Genomic DNA, 23,503 nt, shown 5'->3' with positions numbered 1-23,503 from the left:
CAGATCAGCAAGCTATACGGGTAGAATGGCTCTCTATCTGGGATGAGCAGACATTTATCTACGTTGCCCCAGGAAACGTTAATACAAATAGTGGTTGTAAAACTTGGCTTATAAACAATACCCAAGCCATTTTCGTTTACTTACATATATGAATGTTTCTACCATATTACATTAAGTGAATCTTTGAATCTTAAAGAACAGATCAAACTAAATGATACATAATATGTTATGACTAATTATGAACATTTATTAAGCACCAAAGGTATACAGCAATGGTTATACAATTACTGATATATCATTTCCTGCTATTAAGCTTACAATCTAAAATAAAATACAAGAATATTGTCAGCCTAAGTCAAAAGTTTCCTTAACTTGGAATCAGTACTTTGGCAAATGGATGAGGCAGAATGACCTATTTCAGGCAATGTTAATACATTAATATAAGGCTGTGAACATGACACAAAAAGTATTTTATATGTATCCATTTTCCCCAGTACATTAGGATAATTAAGGACAAAAAGGGCACTTAGAAATTTCATAAGCACAGTGAATTATTTCAGGTTGTTCTTAGAAACTCAAGCAGAAATGTTCACTGACGAATGCTAGCAGCCAGCGAAAGGAACTAGATGAAGTCACGGTCTCTGCCTGACTTAAGCCTCCATCTTCTTTTTCCACACTAAGGGCTCCAATGACACATCCCACAGAGCAATGCACTATCTCTAGATGAATTACCATATCACTAGCAAATCAAACTTGCTGGAATATTCCTGAATGAAGATGACTGAGCAAAGACAGTAGTGGGGACTCTGGCTAAGCCATGACATATAAGCAAAGGCAACCAGGCTCATGCCATGCATCTACAAAGTGATGAGAAAATCATATGAATGCTTGATTTCCTGCCCCATATGTCTAGTGAGGTACATAAGAACTCAGCATCAGGACCCTACACTACAAATTCTATTTGCCTAAATGCATGTATAACACTTTTATAAATACTTTTAAGGTATTTAGCTGACAAAGGCACACTGGAGAGATTTTGGTTCTTATTGTTAAAAGCAAATACAAATTTAAATTGCTAAACAAACACAAAGCATGTCTTAATCACTTATAATTCTTATAATTCCAAAAGAATATTAAGAAATAAAATGATTGGTTACAAGTTAGTTATCTGAAAACAGAAACATATTCCATAATGTGCATAGCCAAGTATTTAAAAAAATTCATGATTACAAACTTCTGATGGTAGAGTAATAGCATCCTGAGACATCCTTTTTTGTGTATGGGGATGTATTTCTGAATGTGTATATATGCATATGTGCAGATGGAGGCTAGGTGTCAATCTTGCGCATATTCCTCAGGGGCCATCCACCTTGCTGCTTTTGAGACAGGGTTTTCCCCTTGGATATGAGGGCTCACCAGTTAGGCTGGGCTGGCTACCCATTGAATCCAGGGATCTGCTCGCCTTCTGGTTCAAATTCAGGTCCTAAGGCTGGAGTGACAAGTACTTTACTAAGTGAGCTTTTCCCTAGGCTCCTGAGATATTCTTTGTGGCAGCATACATACACTAGTGTTTTTGTTTGTAGGGATAGCATCTCACATTGTAACCTTAGAATTCACCGCATGGCAATCTTCCTGTCTCAGCCTCCCAAGCACTGAGACTACAATGTGAGTCACCACATCCAAAAATGTTTGTGATATTTCTCTTGGCAACTTAGAAAAAAAAGGTAACATGTTAGCAGCAGAAACATTTTTAAAATGCTCATACTTTCGCATACTGAGTTTATACAAAAAGAATGGTCCACATATTGCAGAATAAAAAAAATTTTCCCCTGAGACAGGTTTTCTCTGTGTAGCCCTGGCTGTCTAGGACTCACTTTGTAGACCAGGCTGGCTTCGAACTCACAGAGACCCACCTGCCTCTGCCTCCCAAGTGCTGGGATTAAAGGTGTGCGCCACCACACCCGGCTCCAGGATAAAATTTTTTATAAAGTAGAACTCACTGGGTTTTTTTAACCTAAATTTAATATTCTTATTACCCTATTTCAGTCTAAAAGTATCAATTATACCTTTCTAATATTTTATAGCAAATAAAACCAAGTTATGACATTTGAAGTGAAAAGAAAAAACTAAAACATATATCAGCATTGTTCTATTAAGAGGACAAGAATTAACTCCCATTGGCTTCCTGAGAAAAGAATTTTTAATGTTTATATAAGTGGTGAATGATTCTGAATTTATAAATCTCAAAGTGTTTATTTTTATTTGGCATTATATAAAACATTTAGAATTTTTTATTATAGGATGCAATTTTCTAAGGCAATGTGAGTTAGATTATGTATGAAGCAGAGATATTAGCATAAAGGTAATATGACATACATAGCCATTTCCCCCCCCCCCCCCCGAAACAAAGTTTCTTTCTTTCTTTCTTTTCTTTTTTTTTTTTTTTTTTTTTTTTTGGTTTTTCAAGACAGGGTTTCTCTGTGTAACCTTGGCTGTCCTGGACTAACTTTGTAGACCAGGCTGTCCTCAAAGTCACAGTGATCCCCCTGCCTCTGCCTCCCGAGTGCTGGGATTAAAGGCGTGCGCCACCACACCTGGCTGAAACAAGGTTTCAATACGCAGCCCTAGCTGGCTGAGGACTCAGACTGTCGGCCTCTCCCTCCAGAGTGCTGGGATTAAAACTTAGTGCTGCTATACTTGGCTCACACTCTCTTTTTAAAAGGTATATATTCCAAGCTGCATAACAGTCCGTCTCATGTCCTATTTGAATACCATATATATTTTACGTTAAGCTGAGAAGCATAATTGTGTAATGTATTTTTTAAATGTTTCATTTCCCCAATATCAGAAGGTATTATTTTCTAGATAACTGGGGTTTGATTTTGTTTTGCTCAAAAATGTAAAAGATATACTAATAGCTACAACAAGTATGCTAAGTAATTGTATAATGAAAAAATTTCATAAGGAGAACAAAACAAAACTAAGTATAATGATGTAGCAAACACTCAGGTTTCTGACATGCTTTTGCTTCTTAGTAATATGCATCTTCCTTTCTCAGTGCTAATTGGATAAACTCACGGAGACTGCATGGGAGCAGTTTTGGTAGCTGAATTAGATCCCCTATATACTTCCCCAGTATACAAAATTACTTTCTTATGATATAAAGGAAAGCAAAGTTTAGAGTCTTCTAAAATTTGAGTCATGTAGAAGCCTCTGAAGTCTTTAAAACAGCGCTTGTTTCTTGTGTTTATTACCTGTGATCTGTTGAGGGCAGAGACAACCTGTGGGAATGAGTTCTCTTTCCACATGGACCCGGATTCAACCAAATGCACCAGGTGTGGCAGCAAGTGCTTTTGTTGGTCCGCAGAGCAGGGTTGTTTTCATTTTGAAGAGTTAAATTTATTTTTTCGAGGGCAAGGCTTAATTAAAACTACCCTTTAACATACTTTTTTTGGTTGGCTATATAACTTTTAATGTCCACAGGTTACTATGGCTAAAGAAATGAAAGTCCTGATTTCATCTGTGTTTTACATAGAAATAAACATTTTTTTCTTTTTAAATGAAGAAAACCATTCTCTCTAATGCTTTGATATAGCTTTAGACAAGGCAGATCAAGTTAAGTAGTACTGGTTAGAAGAAAGAGAAAAACAAAAAACAAAACAAAAGAAAAAAAATAATAAAACCACCAAAATCCAAACCAGAAGTTATTTCCTTCCTAAGGTCTCAGATAGTTTCTTAAGTCTTTTCTTCAGCTCCAAAGGAAATTTCTCATAGCACTTCTTACAGACTGGCTTCATGTCAAACTCCACAAATTTATTCCTAAAGATAATTATAATATAAAAAAGAAATTAGTGGAAATGTATCCAACACACACATATGATAAAGTGACACAAATTCATTAAGCTACATATAAATGAAGACACTATATTGAAAAAATATGCATATATAATGGCTCTATACACCTACATCTACAACATGGACTGTTTATTAAGTCTTACTCAATGTTCCAGGAAATCTAAAGTAAATATAATTCAGGTAAAGTTAATCAAATTTGCATTTTAAAAGATTTATTTATTTTATGTGTATGAGCACTTGCCTGCTCGTGTGTCTGGGTACTACCTGGTACTCATGGAGGTCAGAAAAGGGTGTTGGAGCCCCTGGGAACGGAGTTAGAGATGGTTGTGAGCTGCTATGTGTGTGCTTAGAATTGAACCTGGGTCCTCTGAAAGAGCAGAGGGTGCTCTTAACCCCTAAGGCATCCTCTAGTCCAAGTAAACCCAGTCACATTTTAAAGAACCAAGTGTTTTCTTCCTCTCAGGGCCTCCTGCCCCTGCCTCCTTTGTTAAGACAGTCTCAGGCTGGAGTACAGGCTGGCCTAAAACTTATTGTGATTTTCTGGTCTTAGCCTCCCCAGTACTGGGATTATAAGTGTGAACCACCATGCTTGACACCAGTGAATTTATTCAAACAATATATTTATATAAAGTAAAGAACTGGTTTTTATAATGTAAGTGACTTACTTTTTGAAGGTTAAAAAAAATCTTACTAAGTATTTAGTATTTTAAATTAGGCAATTATAAGGTTTCATCTTTCCCTGTACAATTAAAAAAATTGATCTTAAATCATAATAGGTTATTTTAGTATTGAGACAAAAAGGCTGGTTATCTTTCTTGAACACTAAGGTCATGACACTGCCCTTAGGGACTCCTTACATGGGTGTTCAATGGAGAACATGAAACAGTATCAATCCACTTATAAACAGCTCTGGAGAAAACTCTTGGTCTTCATGTCTAATGCACTCACAACAGCTAACTGCAGGAACTTCTTAATGCTGAATTCCAAGGCCTGTAATTTTGACTTAGTATCTAACTTTAGAACTTGTTCATTTGCTGTGAAGTTATACTTAGAAAGCACTTGTAGAACAAGCCTAGTGATACACTGTCATGGATAACAATAATTACAAAGTGGGCTGAAATCCTAAAGCACATTACATTAGACTGCTTGTTTTAAAGTAATTTTCTTTCTTTCTTTCTTTCTTTTTTTTTTCTCTTTTTTAGATAGCTTCTTACTATGTAGCTTGGGCTAGCCTGAGACTTTATGCAGACTACGCTGGCCTTGAACTCATGGAGATCTGTGTGCCTCTGCTTCTTGAGTGCTGGATTAAAGATGTGCACCATTCACATCCAACACTGAGGTAATTTTAGGGAACAACGTTAATAAAAAGAATAATTTCTACTCGACTATTTCAATTTCTTTATAGGATTACTATCACGTTCAGCTCGGAGCGGCACTGAACTCAGGGCTCCTCCTGCTTCAGCCTCCCAAACGCAGGACGACAGGCAGGAGCCTGGCTTCCCGTCTGCTTTGTACAGAGAAACCAATGCTGACGCTAACTCAATGTTCATGTTGCCAATTGGCAAACAAACACTTGGAAGGCAGTTTGGCTTAAACGGTGGTGAGGCTTGTACACACAGGCCTGCCTTATGGGCTCAGCTCAGCTTTTCTGTCACAGTGTAGCACAGACACCTTTTCTCTGCGATCACTGAAGAGTAGTGGGAACAGTTTTAAGTATTTTTATGTCTATTAACTGCTGCTGGACTTTGGTTTCTCTGCCTAAAGTAATTTAGCTGAGAAGTTCTGGGTGTTGGATGTTTTTATAACCACATTATGTTCTATAACTAAACTATTTCCCCATGTTTGGTGGCAAAAAGCTTAAATATATTATTCCTGCTTTAGAGACTAACTAGTTCTCTTGTTTGAAGTTTATATTTGCCTTTTAATTCTTCAACAAAAGGAAATAAGAAAAATAAAACAAAATTTCTTTTAAAGAGTTCAAAACACATGAGGGGAAAAAATAATCATGTGAGTACTTCAACAGAATGTCAGTGACTGACATGTGTCCCACACAGAGCAAGAGCAGGAGCCTGGAGACTCCAGGAAAGGGACTCACAACAGCGGGGAGCATGTGTGCACAAGCACTGCAGAGGGCAGATCTGTTTAGGTGGGGGCATGGTGAGAGAACTCAGCGCTGAGAACACATGAGGTTCTAGAAACATCCAACGCTCATCTTCTCAGTTCAATCATTTCAGGGAAGGAAACTGAAGACCAGCAGCAGTTAGCAGACATGCGAATACTTCAAAGCTGTTCCCAGTGCTACTTAAGGACTGTCTATGCCACGCTGTGACAAAAAAGCTGAGTTGAGGCCAGATGAGAACACTGCATGCAAGCCAGTGTTAAGTATGATCTCATTAAGCTTTATATATATATATTTTAAGCTTTATGTTTGTAATCGGCAAAAGAACCAACTCTCCAGAGGATCTGACGACCATAAAAACATGCATAAAAAAAAAAAAAAAAGAATGAAAAGACAAGCATCCTAAAGACAAGAAAGGCATCCTAAAGGACTAACCACGGGAGAAGCCATGAGAATGGCGCGGAAGGGATAGAGCGTTTACAGACACACTGGCTTTCTCTTTCTCTGCTTGTCCTTATCCTTTGCTTCTCTCTCCCGTTTGGCAAGTCGCCTCTTAAACTCTTCTGGCATTTTCTCATAACAGTATTTGCAGACTGGCTTTAGATCAATTTCAACAAACTTATCCCTTTGAGTAGAAGAAAGAAGGGACAGAACAGGAACAATTAAAGGAGAACATTGACTTTCAGAAGGACTCGAGAGAAAGAAGAGACAGGAATCAATCACTTCCATTTTTAGATGGCAAATGGCATCTAAAAACTTGAGCTGTAGTAGTCATGCTGGGCTAGAGCAAGGACTTACTTGAGCGTTAATTTGGTATTGCAGGTGGAACAGGCAAAGCAGCTCACACACCAGGCCTTGTTGAGGGCAGAGACCACTGTGGGGGAAAAGAGAGCTCATCACGAGGAGCATTTCACTGTGGGAAGAGGGGCTTCAGTTTTCAACCCTGAAGAACAAAGAAAGCTGCTCCCCAGGCATCTGGGGGGGGGGGTTCAAGTCTTTCTTGAGAGGTTCCTTTCTTTACTTTTTTGAGTTTTTTCCCCCCTGAGACAAGGTTTCTCTGTGTAGCCTTGGCTGTCCTAGACTGGCTTTGTAGACCAGGCTAGTCTCGAACTCAGTGATCCGCCTGCCTCTGCCTCCCGAGTGCGGGGATTAAAGGTGTGCACCCCCACGCTCAGCTTTCCTTTCTTTACTTTTGACACAGAGGCCTGTGCTGTGTCACAGCACTGTGTCTGTGACACAGAGGCTTGACTGAACTCCTCATCTTCCTGCCTTGGCATCCATGATTATGAGATGTGCATCATCATGCCTGGTAATAGGTGGGTTGTTTTTTGTTTGTTTTTGTTTTTAGTATAGAAGTGGTATCTTTGTAAAAATTTATTTGTATTATAATTTCTCCACATTACATCTCAATTGTGGTTCCCTTGCTCTTATCTCCCTGTTTCCACTCTCCCTCCCTCTCCTGCCCCACTCCCTTCACCTGGACCTCTGACAGGGGGGTAGCCTTCTCCCCTACCAGCTGACCACAGTCTGTGAGGCCTCATCCTGATAGCCTGCATGTCCTTCAAGAGGTAGGTTTTTGTTGGTTTTGTTTGTTTGTTTGTTTGTTTTGCAAAAACACAGAGCCAGAAAGCTCAGTGCTATTAATGAGCTTCTAACATATCTATTTTTTATTATGGCTACTTTTTCACTGGTTTGTTTGTTTTTTGAGGTAGGGTCTCACTATGTAGCTCTTAGCTATCCTGGATCTTACTATATGTGGACCAGGCTGGCCTCAAACTCATAAAGATTCACCTGTGTCCATCTCCTGAGTGCTGGGATTAAAGCCATGTAACATCTAGTGGGTTTTTTTTTTTTAACTGTATTTAAAAGGCAGGTTTCAATTTAAGCAAAACTATTTCTGTATTTTAATTGTTTTCTTTTTTGCACTTCTTTTGTGCATGTGCAGATGCACATGAGTGTATATATATAAAGAGAAGTCTGAAGCGAACATGAAGTTTTTATGATCACTCTCAATCTTGGTAATTGAGGAACAGTCTGTCAGTTGAACTCAGGGCTAGCCAACACACCTAGTGTGGGTGGTAGCTTGCTCTGGGGAGCCCCTGTCTCTGCCTTCCAAACACTGGAACTACAGGTGGGCAGCACTGCTTAGGCAGCGTTTGTGTGTGCTAAGGATAGAGCTCTGGTTCTTGTTACACAAGCATTTACCCACTGAGCTCTCTCTCCAGCCCTATTTTACCTTTCAGTTTTTCTTTACTTACAAATCGGATACACCAAATGCACTGTGGACAGCAGACAGATGGGCTTCTCTGACAAGGCTTGAGACCAACAAGCTCTCTGCTGTGTTTCTGTCTCTATTGCTAGATCCTCGAATAAATATGAATTAGATGAAACATTTCAAACTCCAGACTTTAATTTATCTGACTGAAAGTAGTGTTTCTTTCAGAGTTGACAATAAGAACATAACTTTGTCTTTCATCGCTCCTGCAGGGAGGGGTTAAACTGATTTGCAATGCTCCAAATGGTTCCCTGAACTAACCTAGTACTTCCTGATTAGGTGATGTCTGCTGAGAGCCAGAAAGCATGCTGCACACAGGGTGTTTTTAGAACTTTGTCAGGGAATTTCTGGCAGGACTGGTTAGTGACCATTAGCAAACACAGCTGTTTCCTCTGTGCTGCAGCCAACTGCCCTGTTGGTTAGCCCACGCAGTAAGTCCCAGCAGCTCTATACAGCTTACAGCAGCTGTGCTGCCTCATACCAAGAGGAAAACAACTGATAATGACCAAGTTACAACCCACAATAGCAATCAGCTTCTTTCAATTTTCATACCACCCAGGTATTTTTATGCCAAAATGGTTCCATACACCCACAGATACATACCATCACCTTCTATGACACGGTTGCAGTGGAAACAGACATCACCAAACAGCTGAGAATGAAGACAAGAAACAAGTGAAAACTCAAAGAGTGTTCGAATTAAGTTTTTAACAATAAATATTTATATGATCTCTGTTCTTTCTATTCACCACTGAAAAACAAGTAGCTGGCAACAAAATTTTAGAACTTATTCTTTCTAAAGAAAATTAGTAATTGATTAATTACAATGAAAACCATTCACTTTTCCTCACTTAAACATATCTTTCCTGGTGACAAGTTGAACACCAAAAAACAAACTACCTTGTGGGCACCAGTGGAGCAGCAATGAACACAGAGCAGAGGTGCTGAGGAGGACAGATCCCTACCTCATCATTGATGCAGCCAAGAGCCCCCAACCTCAAAGTAACAGTGGAGAACCAAGACAAGAGGCCCAGGAAAAGCCAGTATACTAAACACACTGGAGACGTTCCATAGCTGAGGAGGCTAAAGAAATGTAACAACACTAGAAAATGACGTTAGTCTTAGAGCAGGAAAACAATGTACGATAAGAACATTATGGGGGGGGGGGCTGGGGAGATGGCTCAGAGTTAAGAGCACTGCCTGCTCTTCCAAAGGTCCTGAGTTCAATTCTCAGCAACCACATGGTGGCTCACAGCCATCTATAATGAGATCTGGTGCCCTCTTCTGGCCTGCAGGTGTACATGCAGGCAGAGCACTGTATACTTAATAAATCTTTTTTAAAAAGAACATTATAAAATATATTAAAAAAAAAAAAAAAGAACATTATTGGGCTGGGAATGATGGTGCGTCCCAGCACTTGGGAGGCTGTTGTAGTAATACAGAGAAACTCTGTCTCTAGATAAGTAGATAAGCAAGTGCCTAAGAGTAAAACTGGATTTAAATACTATACCAATACTGATAACTGTGATATATATATTTCTGTATTCTGTATTCTGAAAAGTATGGAAACATGCCTGCATCAAATGCTTGTTGTTAAAACTCTGACACCCAACTGAGAGCTATGGACAATTTATGGCTTCTGGAGAAGGAGAGTCAACTTTCTTTAAGAGTGCAGCTCCTGGTAAGTTGAGCATTCCCCTGTGGCTAGCTAACACTCAGGAACAAACGTGAACCCAGGGGCTGTAAGAAAGAGGGGTGGAGGGAGTTAGGATACATCTGGGAGGAGTTAGAGGGAGATAGGAATGAATATGGTCAAAACACATTGTATGAAACTCTCAAAGAACTAATAAAAATATATATTTTTTAAAAACCTATGCATAAACCAGGCAATGGCAGCACATACCTTTAATGCCAGCACTCAGGAGGCAAAGGCTGTCTGAGTTAGAGGCCAGCATGGTCTACAGAGTTAGTTCCAGAGCTATCAGAAAAATCCTATTTTGAAAAAACAAAACAAGCTGGGCATGGTGGAACACGCCTTTAATCCCAGCACTTGAGAGGCAGAGGGAGGCAGATCTCTGTGAGTTCAAGACCATCCTGGTCTACAGAGTGAATCCATGACAGCTAGGGCTCTGTTAAACAGAGAAACCCTGTCTCGAAAAACCAAAAGGAAAAAAAAAATAACCCCCCAAAACCAAAAATTAAAACAATCCTCCAGAACCCAAGACAAAACAAAAAACCAGCAAACAATTAACAATCAAAAAGCTATGCATGCTCTGTAGAAGTGGCTCAGTGGTTAAGAGCACTGACTACTCTTCAGAGGACTCAGGTTCAATTTCCAGCACCCATACAATAGCTCACAAACATTTATAACATCAATCCCAGGAGATCCAATGTCCTCTTCTGGGCCCCACAGGCACTGCACATATGAGGTGCACAGGCACACATTTGGGCAAACACTCACACACATTAAAAAAAAAAGAACCAAAAGAAAAACCCTATGAACATTTAAATGCGCACACATATGTCTGTACATAAAGATATGTGTATTAATATAAGTGCCTGTGTTTATATAGTAAAATAAAATGAACCCCGAGGAAGCAAAGGGAGATCATGAGTAAAGGTAGATATACAGACATTGTCTGTCGTTATTTAGTTGAGTATTCTGTGACTCAAAGATTGAAAATACATCTCTTAGCTGGGTGTGGTGGTGCACGGCTTTAATCCCAGCCCTCGGAAGGCAGAGGCATGTGGATTGCTTTGAGTTTGAGGCCAGCCTGTTCTACAAAGCAAGTCCAGGACAGCAAGAGCTATACAGAGAAACCCTGTCTCGAAAAACCCAAAAAAAAAAAAAAAAGAAAGAAAGAAAGAAAGAAAATACATCTCTGCAGACCAATGCACGCATCTTTCTACAGCTGAAGAATTGATGAACTGTGATGTGCACATATCAAATATCTAGTAAGCATAATCATACCTGATTATAGTGAGTTTCACAATAGGCCAAGCCCTTCCTTTCATAATGACGATGTCCAAGAAATGGCTTTTCACATTTGGCACAAACAAAATGCTGGGGAAAAATTGAATAGATAATTTTTGAGATGTTATAATTTGATTTATCAAAGTTAGTCAGTTGTTAGAGAAGATAGTAAGAATTATAACTAGATATCTTCCTACCACAAACACCTTTTATTTTGGTGATAGTGCCTCAATATGTAGATCTATTAGCTCTGGCTGATCTAAAACTTGCTGTGTAGACCAGGCTAGTCTGGAATTTACAGATATCCACCTGCCCTTGCCTCCTGAATGCTGGGATTAAAGATGTGCACCATCATACCCAGCAAGACCAGATACTTTTATGGTCTCAATTCTGATGTTTATGAGGCTCTAATGGGTTATCTTAAGATAACTGCTCAGCATCAGGGCATAGGTCTTTAATCTCAGCACTCGGGAGGCAGAGGCAGGCAGATCTCTGAGTTTGGGACCAGCCTAGTCTACAGAGTGAATTTCGGAACAGCCAGGGCTACCCAGAGGAACCCTGTTTTGAAAACTAAAAATAAACAACAACTGCTCAGCAATCAGGAAGACGCTGCTCTGGAGTAGGCCCTGTTTGGTTCCAGCACCAGCATGGCAATATGCCTATCCATGACTCCAGCTCCAGGAGACCCGATGTCCTTGTCTCACCTTCACAGGCACCAGACGCACACATACAGAGCTAGCAAATAAGACACGAAAGAAGAGATTGGCATCTCAGTAGTATTTGTAACTGAGAATAACTATGTTGTTGGATGTGACAGCCTTGTCCTCAAGAAGGATTTAAGAATGAAGTACCATCCCGCATTATACTGTCATGTTACAACATTCTAGATTTTTCACTTACTATAACGTTGTGCTGGTTAGTATTTATCAACTTGGCACAACTAGTCCATAACTCTAGGAGCTGCCTCCGTAAGACTGGCCTGTAGGCGTGTCTATGGGGTATGTCCTTGCTTGCTGATTGATGTGGGAGGGCCCTCTCCACTATGGGTGCTGCCATTCCGGGGCAGGTGAGCCTGGGCTGTGTAAGAAATGAGTCTGGAAAAAAGCCAATAATCAACAGTTCTCCTTAGTCTGCTCCAGTTTGTGCCTTGAATTCCTGCCTTGACTTCACTTCATGATGGACAACAACCCACAATCCATAATAAACCCTTTCTTCTTGCAAGTTGCTTTTGGCTAGATGTTGTTTTGTTTTGTTTTTGAGTCAAGGTCTTTCTATGTAGTCCTGGCTGTCCTGAAATGCACTATGTAGACCAGGCTAGCCCTGAACTCACAGAGATCCTCCTGGGTCTGTCTACCAAGTGCTAGGATTAAAGGACTGTTTCACAGACTTGGTTTTGTCAGGGTTTTGCTTTGTTTTTAAAAATCATAGCGATAGAGAAATAAATCAGGACAAAAGTAGACTGTTTTTAAAAATGTCCACTTTTAGTCCTTAGACTGTTCTTATCTTGCTAGCATACTTGAGGCATGGAAATTGAAAGCAGTGGCTACCTTTGGCCAGGCTGTACTCACCTCCACATGCCACTGCTTGCCCATGGCATTCACCACTCGCCCTTCAATGGGCCTCCGACAGGCACCACAGATAGGGACCCCCATCTTATCATGACATGGCAGACAGTACAGCTCCCCTTTCAGCTCCCGGGCATCAGCAGTTAGCTCCTTCCTGTTCACCGAAGAAATGAAACTGAATATTACTGTACAACTGAACCAGTACCCCACAGAGGTAGCAGATTTTTTTTTACAAGATTTTAAAAAGATATAGTCATAACAATCCCTGATAATTTCTATTTTTCCCTCTTCAAAGATGATCTGAGAACCCTGAATTAAGAGACTTGGCTTGACTTCAGATTGTTTGTTCCCAGTATCTTGCATTAGTGGTGAGACACAGGGAAGGTCAAACACATGCCACTTCAGTCATGTTTATCATATTACATTTCAGTCCATCTGTCTTCCTTTAAACTCCCAGTGCTGGGTCCAGGAAGAGCAGTCCACCTATGTAACCCTTGGGAGGCTGAGGAAGGAGGGTTGTGAATTTGTTGATAGCCTGTGATACACAGGCATTTATTATTATAAAAATATAACATTATATTGAGTGAGGGACACATGAGCCCCACCCTCAGCAGAGGAACTATTGGTGGTTAATGGCTGCTGGTGGAACAGGAGTCATTTATCGTCAGGGGTGTGGCCATTGGTAAGGTGTCCATGATCTAGGAGATAACTCCGCAGCCATATGCTTGCAAGCAACCCTAGTTAAACTCAGTGGACTATAACAAGCACAAGGATAAGAGAAGAGAATGGGGCGGTTTTCTTTAAAACATGTTATACACACAAAAAATAAAAGATAAATTATATTGGTTAATTTTCATGGGCTTTAAAAAGTATGTATAAGTACTCTGCATGTTTGTCTGTGTATTTACTACATGTGTGCCTGGTGCCGGTGAAGGCCAGACGAGAACATTATTGGATCCCCTGGAGCTGGTGTTACGAAGGGTTGTATGTCACTGCGCGGGTGCTAGGACCCAAGCTTGGGTCCCCTAGAAGAGCAGCCAACGCTCTTTCTTAACTATGGAGCCATCTCTCCAGATGCCATACTCCAGCATATTTATTTCAAGTGTGCTTCAAGACTCCTTGTTCTGGGCAGGGAGCCAGGGCTACACAGAGAAACCCTGCCTCAAAACAAACAAACAAACAAACAAACAAACAACAACAAAAGAACTCAAACATGAGGTGGTGGTAGCGCATGTCTTTAATCCCAGGCAGGCAGATCTCTGAGTTCAAGGCCAGCGTGATCTATAGAGTGAGTTCCAGGACAGGACAGCCAAGGCTACAGAGAGAAACTTTGTCTCAAAAAACCTTAAAAAAAAAAAAAAGAAAGAAAGAAAGAAACAAAGAAACAAAGAAACAAAGAAAGAAAGAAAGACTCAAACATGAAAACTGGAGAGATGGCTCGGTGGTTTAGAATACTGGTTGCTCTTGCAGAGGACCTGGGTTCAACTGGGTTCACTTCTAACACTAATGTGGTAGCTGACAACCTTTTAAACTCTAGTTCCAGGGTATCTAATGAGCGCTCCTGACTTCCATGGGCACCAGGCGTGTATGTGGTGCCCGTACTTCATGCAAACAAAATACCAATACACATAAAAAATAACTCAAGCATGACCATTTCAGCAGCGTCTCTAGTCACTCCTACTAGATGTTCCAAGTACCTGATGTGGAGATGCTTAGCCGTCTGTTTCTTCTAATGTGCTGTGTGCAGACTGTTCTTTTACTCTGCTTACTACCTACTTAATAAACCCACTGACCACTGAATAACGGCCAGCACAGATCATTATCTGTAGAGCAGAGCAAATATGTAACACTCTTGGTCCCCCTACATGTCCAGTGCTTAACGTTGGAGAATTGAGGGTTTAATTCTATGGTGGACCATTTGCCCAGCATGCACAAGACCCTAGGTGTATACACACACAGACATGCACAGACAGACAGACAGACAGACAGACAGACAGACACACACACACACAAACATAGAATAAAGTAAAAGCCTGAAGAAAACACGTTAGCTTGCATCAGTAACAGAAACATAGGTAACTGCTCCTTCACTTTAATTCTATTGTTTTGCACAATGTCAGGGAGAACAGTGTAATACCCGCAGTTGGCACAGTTGAAGTGGTCCGGGTGGTAAGGGTCATTCTTGAAGATCAGAGGCTGTTCATCGATGATGGCATGGCATTTCTGGCAGATGTATTTTCCAAGGCCTCTGGCCTTCTCACGATTATGACATGGGCGACATAGGTGTCTATACAGGGCCAAATGGAAATGTTAACATCTTAAGTTCTTTTTAATCATTAGAAATATACTTCTCATTTCTCTGAATAGAAATTAAAGAAACCACGTTTTAGAAAACTATCTTTTGTGCTATAAAGTAAACCAGAATCAAAGCACAGGAAACATTTGTTCCATTAATAATTTACCGATGCACGTGGTCTTCATCACTGTCCACTTCTCCCTGGCTGAACAAGGCATGCCGTAACAGACCCTGTGACTAAGCTCTGGGGTCATTTCCCAAGGTACTAAGCAAGCCAGTGCATGGTTAGTTCTGAGTTCCCATTCCCTACAGAAAAATTTCATGCTCTATAGGAAAAATGCATGAGACTTGAACAGCCAGCCCCCTTGGCCACCCGCACCCGACAAGGATGGAAAACTCCTACCTGCCAGCATTCTTAACAAAGCCTATGTCTGCCAGCACTTCCTGGCAGAGGTCACACCGGAAGCACTCAGGATGCCAGCTGTTGTTCATGGCTTTAATAACCCGGCCAATGATGAATTCACCTATGGGAAAGTAAAGCACAAAGCATGCTATACAGCGTCTTACTTACTATAAATAAAAGGGAAAAGTGTTTAAGGAGGATTACTAGGGATTCCTCAAATACTAAGCTACTGCTTTACCACTAAGTGATCTTTACCAATCTGTAATGTGACTTGATGCCCTCTTCTGGCCTGCAGGAATACATAAGGCAGAGCACTGTATACATAATTAATAAATACATCTTTTTTAAAAGGCCTTATACATTATGTCTGCTGGAGTAAGAGAACAAAAGATCTTTTTTTTATCTGAGTCCCCATTTTTTGTTTTGTACCACATTTGAAAAATGGCCATATCATATCATATCATATCATATCATATATCACATCATATCATACCACATCATATCATATCACATCATACCATATCACATCACATCATATCACATCATATCATATCACATATCACATCATATCACATCACATCACATCATATCACATCACATCATATCACATCACATCACATCATATATCACATCATATCACATCACATCATATCACATCACATCACATCACATCATATCATATCACATCACATCACATCACATCACATCACATCATATATCACATCATATCACATCACATCATATATCACATCATATCACATCACATCACATCACATCATATATCACATCACATCACATCACATCACATCATATCATATCACATCACATCACATCATATCACATCACATCATATCACATCACATCACATCATATATCACATCATATCACATCACATCACATCATATATCACATCATATCACATCACATCACATCACATCATATATCACATCACATCACATCATATCACATCACATCATATATCACATCACATCACATCACATCACATCATATCACATCACATCACATCACATATCACATCATATCACATCACATCATATCACATCATATCATATCACATATCACATCATATCACATCACATCATATCACATCACATCACATCATATCACATCACATCATATCACATCATATCACATCACATCATATCACATCACATCATATCACATCACATCATATCACATCACATCATATATCACATCATATCACATCACATCACATCATATCACATCACATCATATCACATCACATCATATCACATCACATCATATCACATCACATCATATCACATCACATCATATCACATAATATCACATCACATCATATCACATCATATCACATCACATCATATCACATCACATCATATCACATCACATCATATCACATCACATCATATCACATCACATCATATCACATCATATCACATCACATCATATCACATCACATCACATCACATCACATCACATCACATCACATCACATCACATCACATCACATCACATCCTGGCTTTCCTTTCCAAGCTCTTCCATGTCCTGAGCTCTTCCAGTGCCTCTTAGTTGTTTATGGTCACTGTCAACACAGACAACTGAAATTTATAGCACTTTTTCCTTTTATTCTCACTCTCACCCCCACCGAGGGGGTGGAACCAAGGGACTTATGCATGCTAAGCACATCCTCTACCACCAAGTGTTCTAACTTCAGTCTCCACTACACATTTTGTTTTTTGTTCTTGCTGTGTGTTTAAGACAAGATTCACTCTGTAGCCCGGATTAGCCTGAAACTTGCTGGCCTCAAATTCAGAGATGCTCCGGCCTCTTGTTTGCAGAGTGCTGAGATCATGCCTGGCTATACTTCTCTCATAATTCACACTGACTCCTTTCACTAAGCATCTTTAGCATTGAATTCAGGGTCTCCAATCCCCAGCGATGGTCTAGTTGAGCCACCACTGAGGTGGCTACAGTAAGTGAGTAAAGTACACACACACACCTTTGTGCAGTCAACTGAAACAGGCCCTGGCCAAATCACAAGCAAGCTGGCAAAGGCTGTGCGCAGAGGGAAAAGTACTGCAGAAAGCAAATTACAGGCTTTCCCCACATGTCACAAGAGTCAATGCTGTGCAGATTTTGGTCCTTCTTCCATTTGGCTTATACTAACACTACAGAGAGGACAGGTAAGCTGCCCCTTATCGTTATTTGTAAGCACCATTTTGTTTTTATTTTTTGGTTTTTCAAGACAGGGTTTGTGTGTGTAGTCTTGGCTGTCCTGGACTCACTTTGTAGACCAGGCTGGCCTCGAACTTACAGAGATCTGCCTACCTTTACCTCTGGAGGGCTGGGATTAAAGGCGCGCACCACCACGCCTGGCTTGTAAGTACTATTTTATTTTATTTTTATTTTATTTTTTCTGAGATAGGCTTTCTCTGTGTAGCCTTGGCTGTCCTAGGCTCACTTTGTAGACCAGGCTGGCTTCAAATTCACAGCTATCCTCCTACCTCTGCCTCTGGAGTGCTGGGATTAAAGGTGTGTGCCACCACGCCCGGCTTGTAAATACCATTTTAAAGAAGTGTTGAATGACTGTTCTTGTCAGCTTTAACTGTCAGCCTGACACATCCTAGAGTCGCCTGAGAAGGGAGTCCCATTTGAGGGGTTACCCACATCAGCTTGGCCTGTGGACATGTCTGTAGGGGACTGTCTTGATTGTTAGTTATCTAGGAGAGCCCAGTCTACTATGGCTGGCGCAATTCCCTGGGCAGGTGGTTCTGGACCGTGAAATATAGAACAGTAGCCGAGCTTAAGGCTGCCAGCAAACCAGCGAGCTATGTCTCCATGTTTCTGCTTCAAGTTTCTGCCCTTTCCTCCGCTCAGCTGCTTCCAGTCAGGGTGTTCTGTCATAGCAAGAGACAAAAGCAGAACTCTGGTGCCCCATATCTGACCACTTCCCCTTGGTGGGGAGGCCTGGTGGCACTCAGAGGAAGGGTAAGCAGGCTGCCAGGATGAGACTTGATAGGCTGTGACCATATGGTGGGGGAGGAGGTCCCCTTCTGTCACAGACCTAGGGGAGGGGAATAGGGTGAAAGAAGGAGGGAGGGAGGAACGGGAGGATACAACTGAAATGTAATCTGAAAAAAATCAATTAAATAAAAATGTAAAAAAGAGACAAAGCCACAGTAGAGACTTGTATGACCGTGGAACTTACTTCTACTTCTACTCAGCAGGAAAACTTACCACACTGGTGGCAGCAAGGAGCAAAGAGCATCTGGAAATCATGCTCACAGTACTTCCTTCCTTCAAACTGAAAGACAAAACATAAGGGCCATAAACTTACACGTATGAAACAACCACACAAGGAAATTATTTCATGAAAAGACAAACAAAAGCGGCTCTTCCTTTTGCTTTATAGTCTGTGTTGTGTGTGTGTTGGTCGGGGGGAGGCAAAGCCTTGTGAATGTTCGGCTATTGTTCTCTGCTAACCAATTACCCCAGTCCTTACCAAAGGGAGTTGTGTTTTGTTTATTTTTGGAGACAAGGTCTCACTTTGTAGCTCTGGCTGGCCTGGAACTTGCACTGTAGTCTAGGCTGACCTTGAACTCACAGAGATCCGCCTGCCTCTGCCTCCTGAGTGCTGGGGTTAAAGGCGTGAGCCACATGCCCAGCTAACTTGGGGACCTTCCATATTCCTCTACGTTGGTACAGGGAATAAACTGCACAAGAAAAAGGATTTCATTTTGGACTGTCTAACACCAACATCAAAGTTAGATACTGATGTGTGTTCTTGTAACCCTGGCCTGGGGGGAGGGGCACAGTGACAGACAGACAGAACTCACTGGACAGACAACCTAGCCTAACTGATGAACTCACTTCAGGTTTGGTGAGAAACACTGTCTCAAAATATAAAGGTGGAAAACAATAAAAGAAAACAACCTTAATTTTCACATGCACACGCACACATCACATCCAGAAACTGCACAAGGTAAGGACAGAGTGAACAGCTGGTCTCACCTCTGACTGTGCTCAATAATATTATTATTTCTGTTTTTCGAGACAGGGTTTCTCTGTGCAGTCTTGGCTGTATGCCTTGAGCCCATGGAGGCAGAAGAGGACATCAGCTCTGTGCAACAGGGGTTACAGACAGCTGTGAGCTGTCCTTGGGTTGTCGGAATCAAGCCTGTGTCCTCCAGAAGAGCAGCCAATGCTCTTAACCACTGAGTCATCTCTTCTGCTCCTTAATAATTTTTTTGAGACAGAGTTTCAACATGTAGCTTTGGCTGCCCTAAAACTCTCTATGTAGGTCTTACAAGGATCTACCTGCCTCAGCCTCCTAAATGCTGGGATAAAGGTGTGCAACACCATGCCAGGCTTAATATCAGTATTTTTAAGTGACCAATGCGGATTTGAAAACTACGAACAGCATTTGTATATACCTGTACCTAACAACTACATACAGGGTTTACATACCCATAATCCAAACCACTTGAGAGAGGTGGGTTGTGAGTCTGCGGCAATAGGGAAACTCTGTCTCAACAAAACAAAACAAAACAAAACAAATGCCCAGCCCCACACAAAAACACAGTTATATTATTTGGAAAGCCTATGCTGTAGAAATGAAAATGGCTACCCTTTCCTTCAAGCATCTCTCGTGGGCCTATACCAAATATGGCTTACCAGAACTCAGGGTACAGTTTTAATCTATATTTATTTCTTAGTTGGTTATTTTTTCATTTCTTTTCTTTTTTTTCTTTTTCTTTGGTTTTTCAAGACAGCGTTTCTCTGTGTAGCCTTGGATATCCTGGAACTTGCTCTGTAGACCAGGCTGGCTTTGAAGTTACAGAGATCCACTTGCCTCTGCCTCCTGAGTGATGGGATTAAAGGTATGATTTACTATGCCCAGCTGTGCCAATTTTTAACAGAAATAAATTGTGATAAGTAGGAGCACTGACTACAGCTCCAGACTGTAGTAGTTCAAATGCTAATACAACTGCTCTAGCTTGCTGAGTGACCATGGGAAGCCTCGTGGTGCCTCCTGGGAGTCAGGAAGCTCTATTGCTTTGGGTGTTTATTGAAGCTCACAGCAAACTGTTATATTCACAGCTTCTTTTATTTGGAGAAACATTATTAATCTGTAGGGGAGCAATCCAAACTCTTTTTAAATTTAATTAATTAAAAGATTTATTTATTTATTATGTGTACAGTATGTATGAAGACAGTATACAGTATTCTGTCCTCATGTACACATACACACCAGAAGAGGGCACCAGATCTTATTATAGATGGTTGTGAGCCACCATGTGGTTGCTGGGAATTGAACTCAGGACCCTTAAAAGAGCAGCCAGCGCTCTTAATCTCTGAGCCGTCTCTTCAGCCACCCAAACTCTTTCTTTAAAAAAAAAAAAATAGTAAGATACTTGAAACATACTACGCACTAAAAGAACTGAATATCAATTCATTGAATTATAACATTCTGGGAAGATAACCACACTTACAGCTTTAAAAAGATTTATTATTTTTTGAGCCGGGCGTGATGGCGCAAGCCTTTAATCCCAGCACTCGGGAGGCAGAGGTAGGCGGATCGCTGTGAGTTCGAGGACAGCCTGGTCTACAAAGTGAGTCCAGGACGGCCAAGGCTACACAGAGAGACCCTGTCTCGAAAAACCAAAAAAAAAATATATATATATATTATTTTTTAATGTGATTATGTCTGAGGAAGCATGTACACATGTGTGGGTACATGTGTGGCAGTTGTTGAGCTGCCTCACTATAGGTACTGAGAACCAAACTCAAATGTCCTTAGCTGTTTAAACTACAGCACGATCCTCCCCCTCAGGTTACCTGTGTGCAGTGACAGCTGGCCCTTCCACTGAGTGAGTAGCATCTTGTGTGAGCCTCCTCCATCTTGTTCACCCCCCCCCCCACCGCCTACAGAAACTAGTACAGCTCAGTTCTTGGTACATAACTTATAAGTGAACAGGGCATGCCAGGCCTGAGGAGATGCAAGGCACCTGCCAGCTGCAGGTGGGCATCTGTGGCCCCTGCTGGATGAATAGCCATCACAGACTAGAAGTATTAAGTACTTAAGCCAGAATCTAGCTTTTACGTGAGTTCTGAGGATCTGAGTTTAGGTCACGAGGCCCGCACTGCAAGTGCTTTGTGCACAGAGCCATCCTTTCAGGTCATTCACAGGAATTCTTTTACAAAAGGATGCTTTTTTTGGTTTTGTTTTTACATTAATCAGAGGTGCATAAGGCACAGTCATAAAGGAGATAATGTCAAGGCTACTCTCTGCAACTCCAAACTCACAACATACCAGAATATAGAACATTCAGCATAGTTCCCCAAGCCACGTTTCATCCCAAAGGAGAGACTACACTAGGCAGGAACAGTTGGAGGCTTCAGAGGCATGTGCTTTCCTAAATGAGGCATCTGAGAGGCGTCCTGGAGCACGTCTTCCTGGCAGGGACTGAGATCCTTTCCTTTTATACAGTGTCTCCCACATACAACTATGTATAGAAATAGCTTAGCAGTCACATCCTAATAGACTCACAAGAGGTAGGCACATATCTGTCAGTTTGAGGCCAGCCAGGGCTATACTACAATGAGACCTCATCTTAAAAAACAAAAGAAAACAACTCAGAAAACAGAGTCCAAGTATTCAGGAACAGATTCCACTGCAACCATCTGCATGGCCCTCTGTGGTACAGGACCCAGTATTAGGCCTACCATTCCTATCCCAAGAGATTTCTGCTATAATGAGCTGCCTCTTTTCTATACCCTGGAGAGACTATGAAGCATAGAATGTCTCAATGAAGAGCCTGGGAATCCAGATGTTAATCTAAAACAGAAGTTTAGGTTATACAATGAAACAAACAAACAAACAAATCAGAAACCATAAATTTTGAAGACTCAAACTTCCATAAACACTATCTTTTAGATAACTCCATTACAGCCGCAGTCAATTTAAACAGGGTATACCGCATTAGCTCCTTCCTGTTGCTGTGATGGAGCGCTGACCAAAGGCAACTTAAGAAAGAATGGGCCGAGTTTGGCTTCATTTCCAGAAGCATAGAGTTCATCACAGCACGGAAGGCGTGACCTAGTGGCAGGAGCAGGAAGCTGGCTGATCACATTTTTATTCACAGACAGGAAGCTGAGAGAGAAAGCAGGAAGGGGGGGTGAAACAATACATCCCCAAAGCCCACTTCCAGTGACGTACTTCCTCTAGCAAGGTTCTACAACCTCTCCAAACAGCACCACTAATGGAGAGCCAAATGTTCAAATAAAGGAGCCTATCGGGGACATTTCTTATCAACTCCACCACAAATACAGTGAGCTGTAAGAAACATTATGCTTCAAAATAGAACTGTTTAAAGTGGGTGCCTAAGAATCCTGGGCCCTTCCACCAACAGGAACAGAGATTATTCGGAGTGGGAGAAGATGAACTGCGGCAGCAACAGCTCTGTTTCTTTCCGTGTAGGTTTTGGAGTTCTGTCGAGGGAGGAGGGATAATTACTGCTGCTTTAAAGCCAAGAATTGGAAACTTGGCTGACAGCCGTATTTCAGGAATGCAGATGCTGGACACTCACTTCATGATTTACACATTTGTCATGAACTGCTCTCAAACAAGTGGGTCAGTAGATAAGTAGAGAGGCTGGCTCTGGAGTTTCCCCTTTTCAGCCTTCACTTCTCAGTCCCAGCCTTCCTGAATAATCAGGAAGCAGTATTAGAGGAAATGAGTGAGGAAACTCTTTGTTACTCATTGTTCCATTACAGCCTTCATTACCAACAGCCCTTTCCTGTTAATGTATTTTGTGATGGGGGAGAAAGGCAGAGACTGCGAAAACCAAACAAGGAGAGAGAAAAACGTGAAGCACTGACAGGGAGCTCAGCCCCAGGCACACTGGCTGGGCATACAAAAGCCCTGTCTGGGCCCTTGTTCTGAGTTCAGTCTACGCCAGTTTGAAAATTTCTGGAACTGTGTCCTCTGTAACTATTGGCTTTAGCTCACTT

At 41.2% G+C, this 23,503-nt stretch overlaps 1 protein-coding gene across 7 annotated transcripts in view; it reads right to left on the bottom strand.

Moving 5' to 3' along the window:
• Positions 1-224: 224 nt before the first annotated feature.
• The window catches only part of LIMS1 (LIM zinc finger domain containing 1), a 106,360-nt gene continuing 83,081 nt past the window's right edge, over positions 225-23,503 (bottom strand). For 4 of the 7 annotated variants that reach the window (XM_084753590.1, XM_084753592.1, XM_084753588.1 and 1 more), the window contains exons 3-11: positions 18,728-18,794; positions 15,488-15,608; positions 14,926-15,075; positions 12,792-12,942; positions 11,221-11,313; positions 8,853-8,901; positions 6,773-6,848; positions 6,410-6,599; positions 3,631-3,819 (exon numbers count right to left, since the gene is read on the bottom strand). In XM_084753590.1, coding sequence (XP_084609716.1) covers positions 6,452-6,599; positions 6,773-6,848; positions 8,853-8,901; positions 11,221-11,313; positions 12,792-12,942; positions 14,926-15,075; positions 15,488-15,608; positions 18,728-18,794 — 855 coding nt within the window. In that variant the 3' untranslated portion in view covers positions 3,631-3,819; positions 6,410-6,451. Of the gene's footprint in view, positions 3,820-6,409; positions 6,600-6,772; positions 6,849-8,852; positions 8,902-11,220; positions 11,314-12,791; positions 12,943-14,925; positions 15,076-15,487; positions 15,609-18,727; positions 18,795-23,503 lie in introns of all 7 variants that reach the window. The other 3 variants (XM_084753591.1, XM_084753589.1, XM_084753587.1) reach the window with 1 other exon arrangement.

Source organism: Acomys minous (genome assembly GCF_964271855.1).
Source record: "Acomys minous genome assembly, chromosome: 13".
In the NCBI taxonomy this organism is placed as follows: Eukaryota; Metazoa; Chordata; class Mammalia; order Rodentia; family Muridae; genus Acomys; species Acomys minous.
The sequence above is the reverse complement of the archived record's forward strand: the minus strand, read 5'-3'. Positions and strand labels throughout refer to the sequence as shown.